General features: G+C 41.4%; 4 protein-coding genes across 6 annotated transcripts; 1 reads left to right on the forward strand and 3 right to left on the reverse strand.

Moving 5' to 3' along the window:
* The first annotated feature begins 112 nt into the window (after positions 1-112).
* LOC129597086 (transcription factor IIIB 90 kDa subunit-like) lies at positions 113-3,388 on the forward strand. Its single transcript, XM_055494522.1, has 6 exons — positions 113-358; positions 491-585; positions 912-1,026; positions 1,211-1,953; positions 2,032-2,131; positions 2,453-3,388. Exons 2-6 carry the CDS (start codon positions 505-507, stop codon positions 2,917-2,919), a joined length of 1,506 nt encoding a protein of 501 aa, XP_055350497.1. The 5' UTR covers positions 113-358; positions 491-504; the 3' UTR covers positions 2,920-3,388.
* LOC129597087 (DNA repair protein RAD51 homolog 3-like) lies at positions 3,355-5,505 on the reverse strand. 2 transcript variants are annotated; one of them, XM_055494523.1, is made up of 6 exons: positions 5,232-5,505; positions 4,924-5,164; positions 4,702-4,850; positions 4,178-4,437; positions 3,914-4,105; positions 3,355-3,843 (listed from the first exon to the last, which is right to left on the reverse strand). In XM_055494523.1, the coding sequence occupies exons 1-6, from the start codon at positions 5,347-5,349 to the stop codon at positions 3,640-3,642; spliced, it is 1,164 nt and encodes a 387-aa protein (XP_055350498.1). In that variant the 5' UTR covers positions 5,350-5,505; the 3' UTR covers positions 3,355-3,639. The 2 variants fall into 2 exon arrangements, with proteins under 2 accessions (XP_055350498.1, XP_055350501.1); XM_055494526.1 differs by having other exon boundaries at positions 3,693-3,838.
* Positions 5,506-6,268: 763 nt separating this feature from the next.
* On the reverse strand, positions 6,269-10,447 carry LOC129597059 (1-acyl-sn-glycerol-3-phosphate acyltransferase epsilon-like). 2 transcript variants are annotated; one of them, XM_055494489.1, is made up of 12 exons: positions 10,021-10,447; positions 9,824-9,902; positions 9,356-9,471; positions 9,158-9,247; positions 8,983-9,073; positions 8,713-8,880; positions 8,350-8,473; positions 7,540-8,271; positions 7,263-7,414; positions 7,006-7,082; positions 6,802-6,916; positions 6,269-6,738 (listed from the first exon to the last, which is right to left on the reverse strand). In XM_055494489.1, the coding sequence occupies exons 1-8, from the start codon at positions 10,237-10,239 to the stop codon at positions 8,058-8,060; spliced, it is 1,101 nt and encodes a 366-aa protein (XP_055350464.1). In that variant the 5' UTR covers positions 10,240-10,447; the 3' UTR covers positions 6,269-6,738; positions 6,802-6,916; positions 7,006-7,082; positions 7,263-7,414; positions 7,540-8,057. The 2 variants fall into 2 exon arrangements, with proteins under 2 accessions (XP_055350464.1, XP_055350463.1); XM_055494488.1 differs by having other exon boundaries at positions 7,263-8,271.
* A 1,436-nt stretch (positions 10,448-11,883) lies between these two features.
* On the reverse strand, positions 11,884-13,148 carry LOC129597126 (uncharacterized). The gene is made up of 2 exons (XM_055494568.1): positions 12,405-13,148; positions 11,884-12,282 (listed from the first exon to the last, which is right to left on the reverse strand). Exons 1-2 carry the CDS (start codon positions 12,872-12,874, stop codon positions 12,177-12,179), a joined length of 576 nt encoding a protein of 191 aa, XP_055350543.1. The 5' UTR covers positions 12,875-13,148; the 3' UTR covers positions 11,884-12,176.
* Positions 13,149-13,476: the final 328 nt, after the last annotated feature.

The following is a 13,476-nucleotide window of genomic DNA, read 5'->3' on the forward strand; positions in this document are numbered from 1 at the left end:
GGACAAGCAGCGTGTAGTCGCACACGCACTCTGTTGGTCCTGCCCCGTCAAACTGCCTACCGCCTACTTGAGGCGATTTCTAACAATTTTGGCTTCCGGAAGTAAAAGTTTTCGAAATCATAAGTGCAGTAGCACGTTTGGAAAATTTAAACAGACGATGAAATTTAGGGATTCGATTTAGATCTAGAATTTGAAAGGCCAAAGGATTATTAAAGATGTGATTGTGGACTTTTCCGTTTATGACTCCCCGAAATCACGAAGCCGACTTTTGGCGTTCCTGTCACTTCCTAGCAGTCAGCTTAGTCGTCTCATCTGCCAGTCGTCTGGTTCGCTCTTGTCTTCTATAGGCTTCTGTAAGGTAAGACCGTAAGAGTGAGACAGGGATGCATTTGCATTAAAATTTCGAGACCGTAAAGCGATATGCGAGTATTACTAGGACAGTAGTAAAAAGTACCGTGACTAAATTGAAATATTTTAATATTATTATTAGCATCCACTGCCAGAATGGCGGAAGTGGCGGGGGATTCTGTTTGTCTGTATTGCTCATCAACGGATATTGAGACAGACTACAGCAAGGGACAGTCGGTAAGTACTATCATAAGTAACTGCGTTTCTCAGTTTTACATGCTTGATCACATAGATGATTTTGAATGGTTTACATTTATTCTCCACGTTAAATCCTGAATTTTACGATTTAGACTTTGCTATCTTAACATCCGTAGAAACTAGACTGTGTCATTAGACTAGGATGGACGAAACCGATGTGGACACAATACTTAGTATTTGCATTTTGACTTATAATGAATTTCCTGTGTTTAGTTTAGTGTTTACTAACTGTTTAAACGTGCTTAAAAATCGTTTTACTTATCGACAATTTATTTTGCGATATAGTACTGGATTTTGTCTTTTAGTATTGCACCAATTGTGGCGCCTTTCAAGAGCAGGAACTGATAACCAACAGCCTTCAGTATGAAACCGGACCGTCGGGCCACAACACCCAAGCTGGGCGGACCGTCCGTTTGGACAGTATGTCCGCATCTCTTTCTGTTTGTGAATAGCGCTGCTAGTCCTGCAGAGTTTAATATTTTTTTTAATAGTGCCCTTACATGCGAATAGCTGTCGGAGTCGTTTGGGCGTAACTGTGAGAACAGTACAGTAATTTGGCCTATGATTTTGCTTTTTACTTTAATTCGTAAATATTTCTTTTCAGCCCAAGGATACCTTGGCCAAACGGGTAATCCTCTGAAAGGCGGAATTGCTCGTTCTTCCAAGGAGACGACGCTGCAACGCAACGAGGATCGCCTCCGTGGTTTGGGCAGTTTATCAAAATGCGATGCTGCAGTGTGTATGCATGCCTTCCGTATCTATAGAATGGCGTACGATGCTGGCATGACACGCAAACGGTCCATTGACGTTCTGTTATCCGCTTGCCTGTACATTTCTTCCCGTCGGTGTAAAACCGGACATATGTTAGCGGATTTTGTGCCACACCTTCCCGGAGATATCTTCGATCTCGCCAAAACCGTCCGCTTCCTCGTAACTCGTCTGTGTATAGATGTCCCTATGCAGAACCCAGTGCATCAAGTGGAGAGATTCTGCAATGCACTGGTGGAGGACAAGGTTCTCGTCCAGAAGCTGGTTACGATGGCCCGCAAAATTGTTGAACGAATGCGCATGGACTGGATCGATGCCGGGCGTAAGCCAAGCGCAGTGGCAGCGGCGGCCGTGATCATCGCTTGCAGGGTGTACAATTACGAAGTGGATCTCGAGACAGTCGCCAGTGTGGCGCAAGTTGCTGGTGTGACTATTCGTCGGCGGTTAATTGAGTTCGCCAGGACGCAGAGTGCCAGATACATGCCCAGTCAGTTCGGCACCCCAGAGATGGAAAATCTTCCACGGGCGCAGTATCATCCGGCCATATTCCAGGCCCGTAAAGGCAAGACAAGTGGCCCGGTACGTGGTGGTGCTTTCCTCATGTGCACAATCAAATTTGAATTGCGAAGTGCTAACATCGGCGGATGAATATTTTAGTGGATGGTGCAGGCTGCAGAGCGCAAAAAATACGCGCTCTGTTTGAGGCAGTTGTTAGCAGCGATTATCGATGGATTGAAGGATGAAAATAAATACAATGGTACGTCGGTCTGAAAAATTCACGCATCATTGCGTATTTAAACGGCATACTTGTGGATAAACATCTGTACCAGTAAGTACCTTCAAGATTTTAAAGATAGTGAATTTACAATTAAGTATTACGATAATACTCGATATAGGCATATTAAGTTTGTATTGAAGAAAATGTGTTGGCCGCAAATTTGTGTTAAATTAGGTACGCCCTAAATTTGCTTTGTTTGATTTTAATAATTTCTTACGTCATATTTGTTATTTTTGTTTGGAAAGGTTTATGCCCACCATACAAAAGTATTTGTCAAGCGTTGTAGCGGAATTGTTGTAGATGAACAGTGGAGCGATCTCGGACACAGCTTGATTGTACTGAACACCACTTTAGAAATGGTGGAATCCCGGTGGAAACTGAGTTACGAGAAGAGTTTGTTCATTGCCACCAATCTTCGCCCAGCGATTACGGATGAAGAATATGAAACCGGTAAAGAGATTGTGTGTCACGAATACCTTCACTCCCTAATGTGCAACCAAGCCGAACAAAAAATTCGTTACTTATACCTTAACGAGAAGCATGGTGACTTGTTGACTAAACGAGCGGAAAAGAAGCGCGAAATGGAAAGCGAAGAAGCAACCGGCAAAAGCAAGCGTAGTACAAGAAGGAGAACTGGTAAGGCTGCTCATGGACCACGTCAAGGAGAACCTAAGCCCTCGGAGGTGGTGCAGACGTCCACCAAGGTTGACTATGATAGGTTCAACGACTATTTGAAAAATTTCGACGGAACCAATGATGACTTTTAACTTGTCGCTGTTGCGGTTTGGCCTGGTCAGGTATAAATGGCGGTGAAGATTTCGGGGTTTATAATTATTTTATACATGTTCAGCGAAGGTTGACTTTTGTAGACGGATGGATGATATATCTCTTCGTATGTTTGTCTTTTTATTCTGATGGACGCATAGACGGAACTCTGAAGCAAGTCCATTGACTTTTCGCACAGATGTTGTTTTATTCAGCATTTAGGTAATTTTGAAAGGCGTGATAGGTATCATGATTGCCATTTAACTAAATGAAATGGGCTTATATAAAACTGTAGCCAGAATAAATGATTCAACAGCTCGTTACAAGGCACGACAGCGGAGTGATAGATGAGTTATCTTCATTTACTGTTTTTGTTCTTGATGTTAGTAATAACACTATCATTAAATTTCTTAAGGAAAGAGCAACAATTGTAAACCCATTTAAGAAACAAGAACAAATGCATCACCTCAGCATGTACCGTGCAGCTGGAATGATTTGCCTACCCCCAGCATTCATAGCCACTGTTTACATAAACATCGATTTCTATTACGTTTTCAAAGGAAAACAAAAAACTGCTACAAAAGTCGGGCAACTTCTTGATTACTTGAGTGAACATTGTTAGAATCTTAGAGAGACATCTGGAAAACTACGAAAGTTGAGTAAGGGAAATCAAACACATCAGCATTTCCAGACTTATGTTGCCTCCTTCTACCAGTTTGTCGTTAATCCAGTTCAACGCGTCCGCTGATGTCAAGGGCGGGCGTCTCTGGTTCACCTAAATCGGGTTCGGTTTCAGCATTTGCTAACTGTGACGACATGAATATCATTGTTGTATCACTGTCCGGCTCCGTATCCACCGTGGATGAGTTCCGCCTTTGGCTTAACTGAGTGAGCAGATCTTCAGACAGATCCCGAATCCCGCTATACTACAATTTGCATGCAAATGCATATTTACCAGCTGCACAAATACGCCGTGAATAACATGTGGAAAATTACCGTGATCGTGTACGGAGCCATGTTTTCCGGTTGCGACGGCGATTTAAATAGGAATGCCATACGCGACTCATTCTTCCAAAATAAATTCACACGCGTGCCACAGGAATGTCCCCAGCTGGTACCAAGCGCCGGTATTAGCTGACCTTCTTCCCCGGGATTTATACGCGTCGTCATCTGGTTGCTTACCACCACCTGTTAAAAAAAACAGAAAACCTTAAAAAAATACTATCTTTCCTAGATACCGAAAGCTGAATTCACACGTACAGCAACGCTCTTTTCCACTGCGATGTGGACGAGGGTCTGCATCAAACCATTGAGAATCCTCGAGCGCAGCGCAATATTCTCAAAAGCGTACCGGAAAGGGGCGGCAATACTGTCGATAATGATAAGTTTGATTCGCGTTTCCTCTTCGTTCAGCATCTGCTCGATCTGATGGACACTGGCTACTACTTCAGCGAAATCATGGCATCGCACATAAAATATCCGCTTCAAAATGGTATCCACATCCAGTTTCAGACGACCATCTAAACATACACAAATACAACAGAATGCAAAATTATAGGTTGCACCAGATTGTCCAAACAATTTACGTAGTTAAAAACTCATTCCATTCTGTAAGCAAACAACTTTGCAACACCAACCGTACAAGCGCAAAAACGCTTATTAAAAAACCACTATGTGACTCTGTCTAATTTTAAGTCTACCAGAAACTTTTATTAAAGCGACTGAAGTCTGAAGATTACTGCACGCGGCATGCTACACTATCACCAATCGTTTGTACACTGTACCAGTGTGTTCAGACAACTGTCCAATCATCCCCTCTGCAATATCCTTTATCCGCTCCAGGTAGAATCCGCCCTCCGTATCGATAAAAACGGCTTCTCCATGAATGCCTTGCAGATTCTCCGGAGTTTGCACGTTTACGCATAACTGCAGGCTAGTAAATGCCGTTAACAATCAAAACTTAATTCTCTCACTGACAGATGACAGCAATCTGAAACCAACCTCACCAAAGCTGTGTTTTGCCAACGCCAGGAACACCGCTAAACTCCGTAATCCTGCCCAGCGCAATGCCACCACCCAGAATGGAATCCAATCTGGTTGAGCCCGTTGAAATGTAGCGAGCCGTCTGCTCGCGCCGCAACAGTTCGAACGCGGTGATTGGTCGGAAAACATCCAGAGCGGTTTGCCATGAATATCCGCGAACCTTCTCCACGAGGCGTTTGGCCTCCTCTTCCTTGATCTCGAGTTCTTCGAAACATAAGCAGCACTTTCGGACAACTATTCAATGGATATATCTAAAGTACGGTCTAACTACCTTGGCTCAATTTCTCAGCCTGGGAAGGTTGGAAACAGTCAAATTTGCTGAATCCAGCGCGGTATAGTTTCTTCCGTAGCGAGACTGGGACTGGCACTTGTGAAATGTCGCGATCCATGGCGAAGCGCTGGAAACTTTTGATCAATGGACGAATAAATTTAAAAACAAATAGTTCTCCTCGTTGCTGCTACTAAAATTTTGCAGTCATACACAGTGCGCGTAGTGAAAAATGAAAATCACATAATAAAATATTCATAACTCTGAAAATGTTTTATCTGGGCTGCCACTGCTGGAATGCATAGATTTAAAAAAAGCTAAGCCGCTTAAAACGACTTTGCGAAATACGCTGATAACAGCCAGATGGTGGCGGTGAACACATCATCGTCGGTCTACGTTACTGCACAGCCGTACGGGTCACATTCCACAGCCTGGAAAACCGGCGCATCTGGCATATGCCGCAAAAACATTACTTAATTGTGCACATGAAGATTAAAATATAAATTAATAAGTAAATGTTTGTATGGACAAAAATTAGTGCGAAGTGAGAACTTGCATGCCGAACCGGAAGCGCAGAGGCTGTAGCATAAGCTGCGTGTACTGCCTTGCAGTAATTTTACAGTTTTAGGTGAATTTTGTTACTGTTGAATGTAAACTTAAGCTTGTTGTAATGTTTACAAAATTAATAACAATCATTTTAGGAGAATAAGTAGTAAGACGTGATCAGGATAAACGTATAGTTTACAGTTAAACACGTATTTCACAAACTTTATACATTGAAACATTTGTCATTGCGTCTAAATAAATTAATTACACTACTGTAGTCGTTAGAAAAAAATTTGCAGTAGAACTCAAGAACGTATGTCATAAAGTGGAGCTGACAAATGATGCATCTGCTCTTGCATAATATGCTTGTAAATACTCCTATCTGTACTGCAATAACAGACATGCTTATTGTACTATTGCATCTAACGCATTAATTCAAGTTTCAAATCATGATATTACATTAAATTGCTTTTATATATAGCTACGGAGCACTTACAATCACCGTTATAATAAACAGAATACAACAGAATTGTTCCATAACATGATAAATCAATAAACGGCATGTGCCGCAAACCAAGGTGCCAGAAACCAACGTACAGCAAAAAATTCTCGAGCCTATTCAACACCAATTCACACCTAACCAGTTCAATTTGTGCAGCTCAACGTAATGACCAGTATCTTTGCAAAATTAAAAAAAGAATTTTGCTTTTGCACTTTGTTCAGTAATTGGTGTAATCGATGGAAGTCGTTCGCGGAAGATAACAGACTCGATCGCATCCGCGCAGGCAACATGAATATCCTGGACCGTATTTCGTGCAGGAAGAGTTATCCACACAGTCACTGCGGCAAGGAACGGAGTTTTGTACTTGACCTTGTCTTGACGAACCGCGTGCTGCAGCGAACTGTTGGCTCTGCAGGGCCGTGGCCGGTACTTTGATTGTGAAAGTGTCAAAACATTTGGGAACTGAAAATTCAATCAGATACTGCATACGTACGACGAAAGATATTAATAAAGGTAGCGATTTACCGGCAGGCAGAGCGGCTAACGGTTGTGCCGGGAGTAATCGACACTGGTATGTTTGGACCGTGGATGACCCCATCGGTACTTGGGTGCAGTATCTGCCAGGACCGCAATTAATGCTCTACATTTTAAAAAATTGTTTCTTTCAGAGATACTCTAGATAACTATTTTTACAACGCTATTGCACGGCTTTAAAAATTAGGATCTTACCTGACATGGATCTCCACGCGGTATCAGTCCACGTAGTTGTAGGTTATCCAGCAATACCGGCAACCGCACACTGTTATCTGCAAGGTGGACAACGCTGGAAATACCGTACCGACTACGGAAATATTGAACAGCTATAAACTCCAAAATAAATTTGAACTATTAACCTAGTAACCTTGCGTTAATATCAGTAAACTCGCACGAACAAATGCTGATCTCGGCGACAGCGCAGAAAATTCAGAATACTCAAACTGTCTTACTTATAGAACCAGTGTTTGTCGGCGATATTTGAGCGGAAACACTGGCACAGGCAAAGACGACTAGAATCCATGAAATCCGGAGCAGGCATTGTAACTCCATTTTTGATACCGCTTTTCGTTTGTTTGTGCAGTTGCACAATTAGTTCCAGACGCTTGTCAAGTAAAGAAAATCAAAACCATGCATCAAATTAAAACAATGCACAATAATGTCGCGATATTACAGAACTGGCACCTTATCGGTACGTTTTCATAAGTTTACTTAATATTTTTCACCTACTTATGAAAGATAATTCACTGAATTCTCAAAGAAGAAAATAGCGGATTATTTACTTCTTGGGAAAGGATCTCAAAACCGAAACAGCACACGGAACCACTTGTTGCACGCATGCGACGTCCCGTGTTTATTTACCAATGACTGTTGCCAGATGTGGCAAAAGTGCCGACCCTAGGTCAATTTTAACATAATGCGACCTTAACAATTCCGAATCAGCAGAATATTTTGGAACCACTAATGCAATACCGCGTGCTACAGGCATACGAGCTATATAAAACCCAACTTTTGATTCAACTTAATTTCACATGTCGGAAGCACACAGGCAAAGCGTAATTATAGTTCGTCAGCACATATCACTCCCATCGGACCAAAGAAAAAGCTTAACTCAACAGACACCCCAAAGTGCACCCCAAGCACACCGATAAGAAGTAAAACCAAACCCCACAAATTTATGCCATAAAATTACAAAAAGACGCATGTAAAACCATAAAATCCGTAAATTCACCCAGAGGAACGTTCAATCATGCGACCTTCCTCAATCCCATGTACACCACCGTGAACAGCCCTCCAGCTAGCGTGGACGTAAAGTATATTTTCCTCCCAATATTTGTAGACCACAAGACTGCATTCAAACCGGCGAAAAATAAAGTAGCTGGTAGGACTTCCGACCATGGTAATGAAATCGATTTAGATTCAGGCAACACTTCACCAGTCTCAAAATATGTCGTCATGAGGCTAAAACAAAAGCCACAGAAGGTGCAGAAAAAAATGAACAAAAGGCAAAAAATATTCTTTGTATCTGTGCGACCTTACCGGTCTTTTTCCTGAAACACAGAAGTCAGCCATTTCTGTATTCCAGTTTCATCAAAAGGAATCTCCTTTATATCAAAACGCTTGACGACAATATGCAATTTTTCGTCCGATCCATGCATGTAATCTGCAGTTAGGCCTTCACAAATCAAGATTTCAAAGTCTGCCGCACACTAACAATAAGAGTAAAACATTACTTGTACATAAGAATACATTACTTGTAAGTTGTAGATTATGCGCTGCAGGAACTACGTTGCAGCAAAAACAGTAGTTTATAACAAAGCAAAGCAAAAGAGATAGAACAAGCGGCATTTAAATAAGATAATAACATTTACTTACTAACTGACGTACGAAAAACATTATTACCGTTCATTGTCGGAGCCAGGACACGGGCGACACCATTTCCGACCTGCCCTTGTCGTGTTTGCGAATACATGATTGTAACGTCATAAACAGCATTGAAATATGACCTTAAACTTTCAACAGACAACTGGAAAGCTTTCATCTTCGGAGTGAGAACATTCTTCAACGGCACTAGAGTAAAGCACCGGTTTGTTCGCTTGTAGGGCTGCTAATTTTGGCAAACGAGTACTCATCACGAAAAATCCGATAAAATAATTTTTCCGGAGTATTTACCTTCTTCTTGGGTGGGGCTTCGAGAAGTAGTTGCGTTTTCGGAACTGCCAGGCTTAAAGCGTGTCCCTTCGGGGAAGATTACTAGCCAAGTCTGCATAGAGAAAGAAACAGCGTAATTTCACTACTAATTTGGCTAAAGTAAAAAGAAATTTGAGGATATGAGAGTCAAACTCACGTTTTTTCGGGTTTTCGGAATCGATTCCAAATTTTTCTTCATGATATCGCTGTTGAATTTCCGACTCCGCCGCACATACACGCAGTTATGCTACAAATCACATAGAGAATCTCGCGGTTCCGAAAATCTAAAAGTACGCACACCACACAGTTCCTTCCAAACACCCACAAGCAGACGACGCGCTTCTTCTAAGCTCACCTGATGAAAATAGAATCCATACAGTGGAAGAAAGCGCAAACCATCCTTTAAAATATACCGCATATGTCCTAAACTTCCCTGTCGCACGGCTAACATGTCCGCAACAATCCAGTCCACTGACGCAGCAACAGTACAAAAATTATTATACAAAAATATTAAGATCAGAATACAAAAGATTTGAAGACACAAAAGATTCGCATACAACACAAAAGAAACAATACAAACGTTTTAATTAAATTTATTTGAATTTTGAATTAAACAAGTAAAATTATATTATTAAAATGCGACTTGATACTACTCAGATCATTGAAATGCTTTTCTAATCATAATCTAACCCAAAATGACAGGGGCTCGTGGCTAATGATTCAGACACCGAATAAACGACAACATTTAAAAACGGACCTTGTTAATTACATAAAAGATAAAACAGATAAAATTTGCCTGCAATACTCCTGCGCGAGTGCCTACCTGTTGACTGGTGGTTTGAAATGTAGAGCGCACATTCTTTTTTGTTTAGAATTTCCTCCACATCCCCGTGGAAAACCACCTAACGCAATGAGAATTATGGCTCTCATAGACTGAGCAGCAAAACAATTCTGCAGTTTTGCACACACGCTTCAGGCCTTGTCAAGAATACTTCGATGATTATGATAAATTTAACTAACCTGAACCGGGGACAGTTTCTCGAAGAAGAACAACACAAGCTTCTGATAGCATCCCCATGAGAAATCATCAACCTGACCGTATACACGCGAGGGAAGCAGGATGCTGAGCACGCGGAATGGCATCCATGCAGCAAAAAAAGTTGGTGCAGTGGCGAGTAAGGCTGTAAAAGGAAGCAGCTCCGGCAGGGACTTTGCCGCCAGCAGTATTGACATGAGCATCGTGGAAACAAAACGCAGGTCCGTGTTATGGTTATAAAATGATCGAGCAATCACAGTGACTGCGGTGCGAAGACAGCGTTAGCAATGAATAAAATCACAAACTCTACAAAAAAACCTACTGCATAAAAAATTATAAAAATAACAAAAGTCTAAAAATTTTCCAAAATATGTTCTTCCCGATCCTTTAGAAGTACAAGCATCTGCAGCAAAAGTGCAAAACCAAAACCCAAATAAGCAAACTTCGACGTGATTGGCATGCTCCTAGCGGGGTGGATTACTTAGCTGGACCCAAAGCAGCGCCTTTTCAGCGAATATTGCAAATGCAAGTTGTCATATTCCCGTAATTAATTTTCGGGTTTTTTCTTTCTTCAGTTGTGTAATTTATGTACAGTACTTCTTTCTTTTACGATATAGTTTCGGTATACTTACAATTTGTTTTACGGTTCTACTATCAGGTGCCGCAAAACTGTCAGTAAAATTACCAATCAAACATGCCATGTACAAGTGCTGAGACTGCTGACTACTGCACGAGTGCACAATATTGACGGGAATGCGAAAACAAGCTGCCGTTTGAGTGCAAATTTCAAGTTGCAGCGTTAATTCAATATACGCCCAGCTTTTTCAAAGCAGCTTCAATTTTGTAGAAGCAGGAAATTCTACTTTAAAAAACCCTGTGCGTATGAGAAAATCCAAAGGAACCTGCACGGTAAAGCTGTAAATTCAAACGGCGATATTCGTAATTGCAAGACGATAGTAGGTGAGCAATGGCACAAACACAATCTGAATTTCGGACATGTTCGGCAACAACCCCCAGCGTCCCCCCACACCCCAAAACGATGTTGCCAAAATTTTAAGTTTTTGGCAACATCACAAGCTGCTTTGCCAGAGCCATGCTGCCGAGCAAGACATGATTCCAAACGGGACGAAAAAAGGCTAGCCAATCACAATCGTTCAGTGACGTCATCAATTTTTAATTTCCGCCGGCAGCATCAAAAACATTTATCGCCAGCAGCACGCCCTGAGTTTTCGCATTCGCATCATTATACTGTGCAGAAGTGGCGTCTTACTTGATTTTATTCGTGATTTTACAGCCATTGCACCATCTGTGGACCCTCCAGTTGTTAAGTGACAACGTAACAGAAGCACGCGTGCGGTGGCCCATGCCACAGCCTGTTTTAACGTAAATCTTTGAAAATTCATAACTTTGTTCATTCCTGCATTAAATTTTTATGTATAGTCTTGAAAAATGCAGAATAATACACAGTATTAGGCAAAATAAATTCTTTTTTGTTTTTCTTTTAGGGTTATGCACTGTTAGCCTGTACGGCTAGCATAGCCGCCTATGGAGGATTTGTCATAGGCGGCTATGTTAACTCGCAAGGGGCTCTAGTGCATTACCTGAAAAGAAACAGAGAATCATATATTTTGTCTAATATATTCTGCATTTTTCAGATTATATAAAATTTAATGCGAGATAAACAAAGTTATGAATTCAATTACGTTAAACAACTGTGCATGGCTACAAACATTATCGCTAACAACTGGAGAATCCAAATAATGCAATAAACAAAAATCACGAATAAAATGTAGACTTCTGCATAATAATTACACTGCACGCTCTTCAATGTATTGTAAGTACTGTGACATTTTATTGAATTCGTCCACAAAACAATTACATAAATGTCATTATGTCATCCACGATCCATCACTATCTCAGATTCATCGAGATACCAACCAGCTTTCAACCGGATTCGCGCTAACAATTAACAACTTGCACGATGCTATTTTGAAGTCGGAGCCGGCAACAAGAAATAAAAATTCCATAAAACACAGCAAACAACTCCGTAAAATACGATTAAAAAGCAAGCGTCGGCACACACAAAGGCACAACTGGAACAAAATATGTAATATCACAAAAAGCACAGGCCATTTCGCCTTCAGTCTTTTAATTCCACAAGCTCGAAAGGCCGCACCGTATTTGCGTCCACTAAAACCTTTCCCTCAACAATCACAGCATCCGGGCCGCCTCGAATTTCAAATCTCCTACAAGACAAAGTCATTAGGTATTTCATTTGTTATGCGGCTTACAAAAAAAATTACACAGAATTAGTATACTGAAGTCGATAAATACTCTAAATACTGTATCTTACGGTTACCTCATTTACCTGTGGCCAGATATCAACCATCCATGCGAAATTATGCAGCCTTTTGTTGCCCACTTCTTTACTTGTTCAATAATACCACTTGCAGCATAAGCGCCCGACACGACCATCAAGGAGGAACCAATGGTGTACACTTCCGCTCCCGCTGCCACAGCTGTCGCGATCCATGCTGGCGTCTCCAGTGCGGCCAGTCCCAGGACGCCCAAAGCTACTCCTCCCGCTGCAAGTGCTCCTGCCACTAACGTTAGTCCTCCCAAGGCGGCTGCGGTAATCGGTAGCACATTATCCCAGTCTGTATATCCGTTCTCGCCATTCCATAACCGAGCCCGGATGGATAAATGGACCATGCCAGTTTTACGATGAAATGTTCCCTCCGAAGGTACAAAGTTGTCGTAATACAACGGAGAGATCTGCCATAAAGATATCACCAAAGGAACCTTGGTCTTGTTTGTTATGGATATTTCGCCACCCATACTGGCACAATCGCTCTGTACATGAGTTGTTACGGAACTCCGTTGTCAGTATAAAAAGTTGTAATCAGAAGTTACCAGTACTGTATAGTAGTTCGAGAATTATATGAGTACTTCTAGTGATCGCCAAGATCCAGAACATTTTTGCAGCTTCACCCATGCATCACAAATATGCGCGAACGACAAACAGTTTATAGTAAGTATACTGAGATTTTAGCTGTCATGACGGCCTCCATAACTCATCAGGCACACACACGATACGGATAACTGACGGTGACTATTACTGTACGAGTAATCGAGTAACTACTCCTACTGAAAATATATATTGAATTTTCGTAATTTCGAAAGTGGTTTCTACACCGGAAAGCCGTAAGTTGAAAAGATTCATAACAACTGTAATAGATAAATATTTGTAAGTAAACCTTGCATAGATAAACATGAAACTGAAGCATGAAACATTTAAAAATTCTAATTTAAATTGTATCCTTACCGGCAGATTAATAAGGATACCGGCAGATTAATAATTATGTGGTTTATCCTATACTGCTTACCCCTGGTCAGTGCTTCCTATTGGAACATTTAAGGCAAATGTGGAAACGCAGCAT

This window comes from Paramacrobiotus metropolitanus, unplaced genomic scaffold (assembly GCF_019649055.1).
Source record: "Paramacrobiotus metropolitanus isolate TYO unplaced genomic scaffold, Prichtersi_v1.0 Parri_scaffold0000100, whole genome shotgun sequence".
Lineage (NCBI taxonomy): Eukaryota > Metazoa > Tardigrada > Eutardigrada > Parachela > Macrobiotidae > Paramacrobiotus > Paramacrobiotus metropolitanus.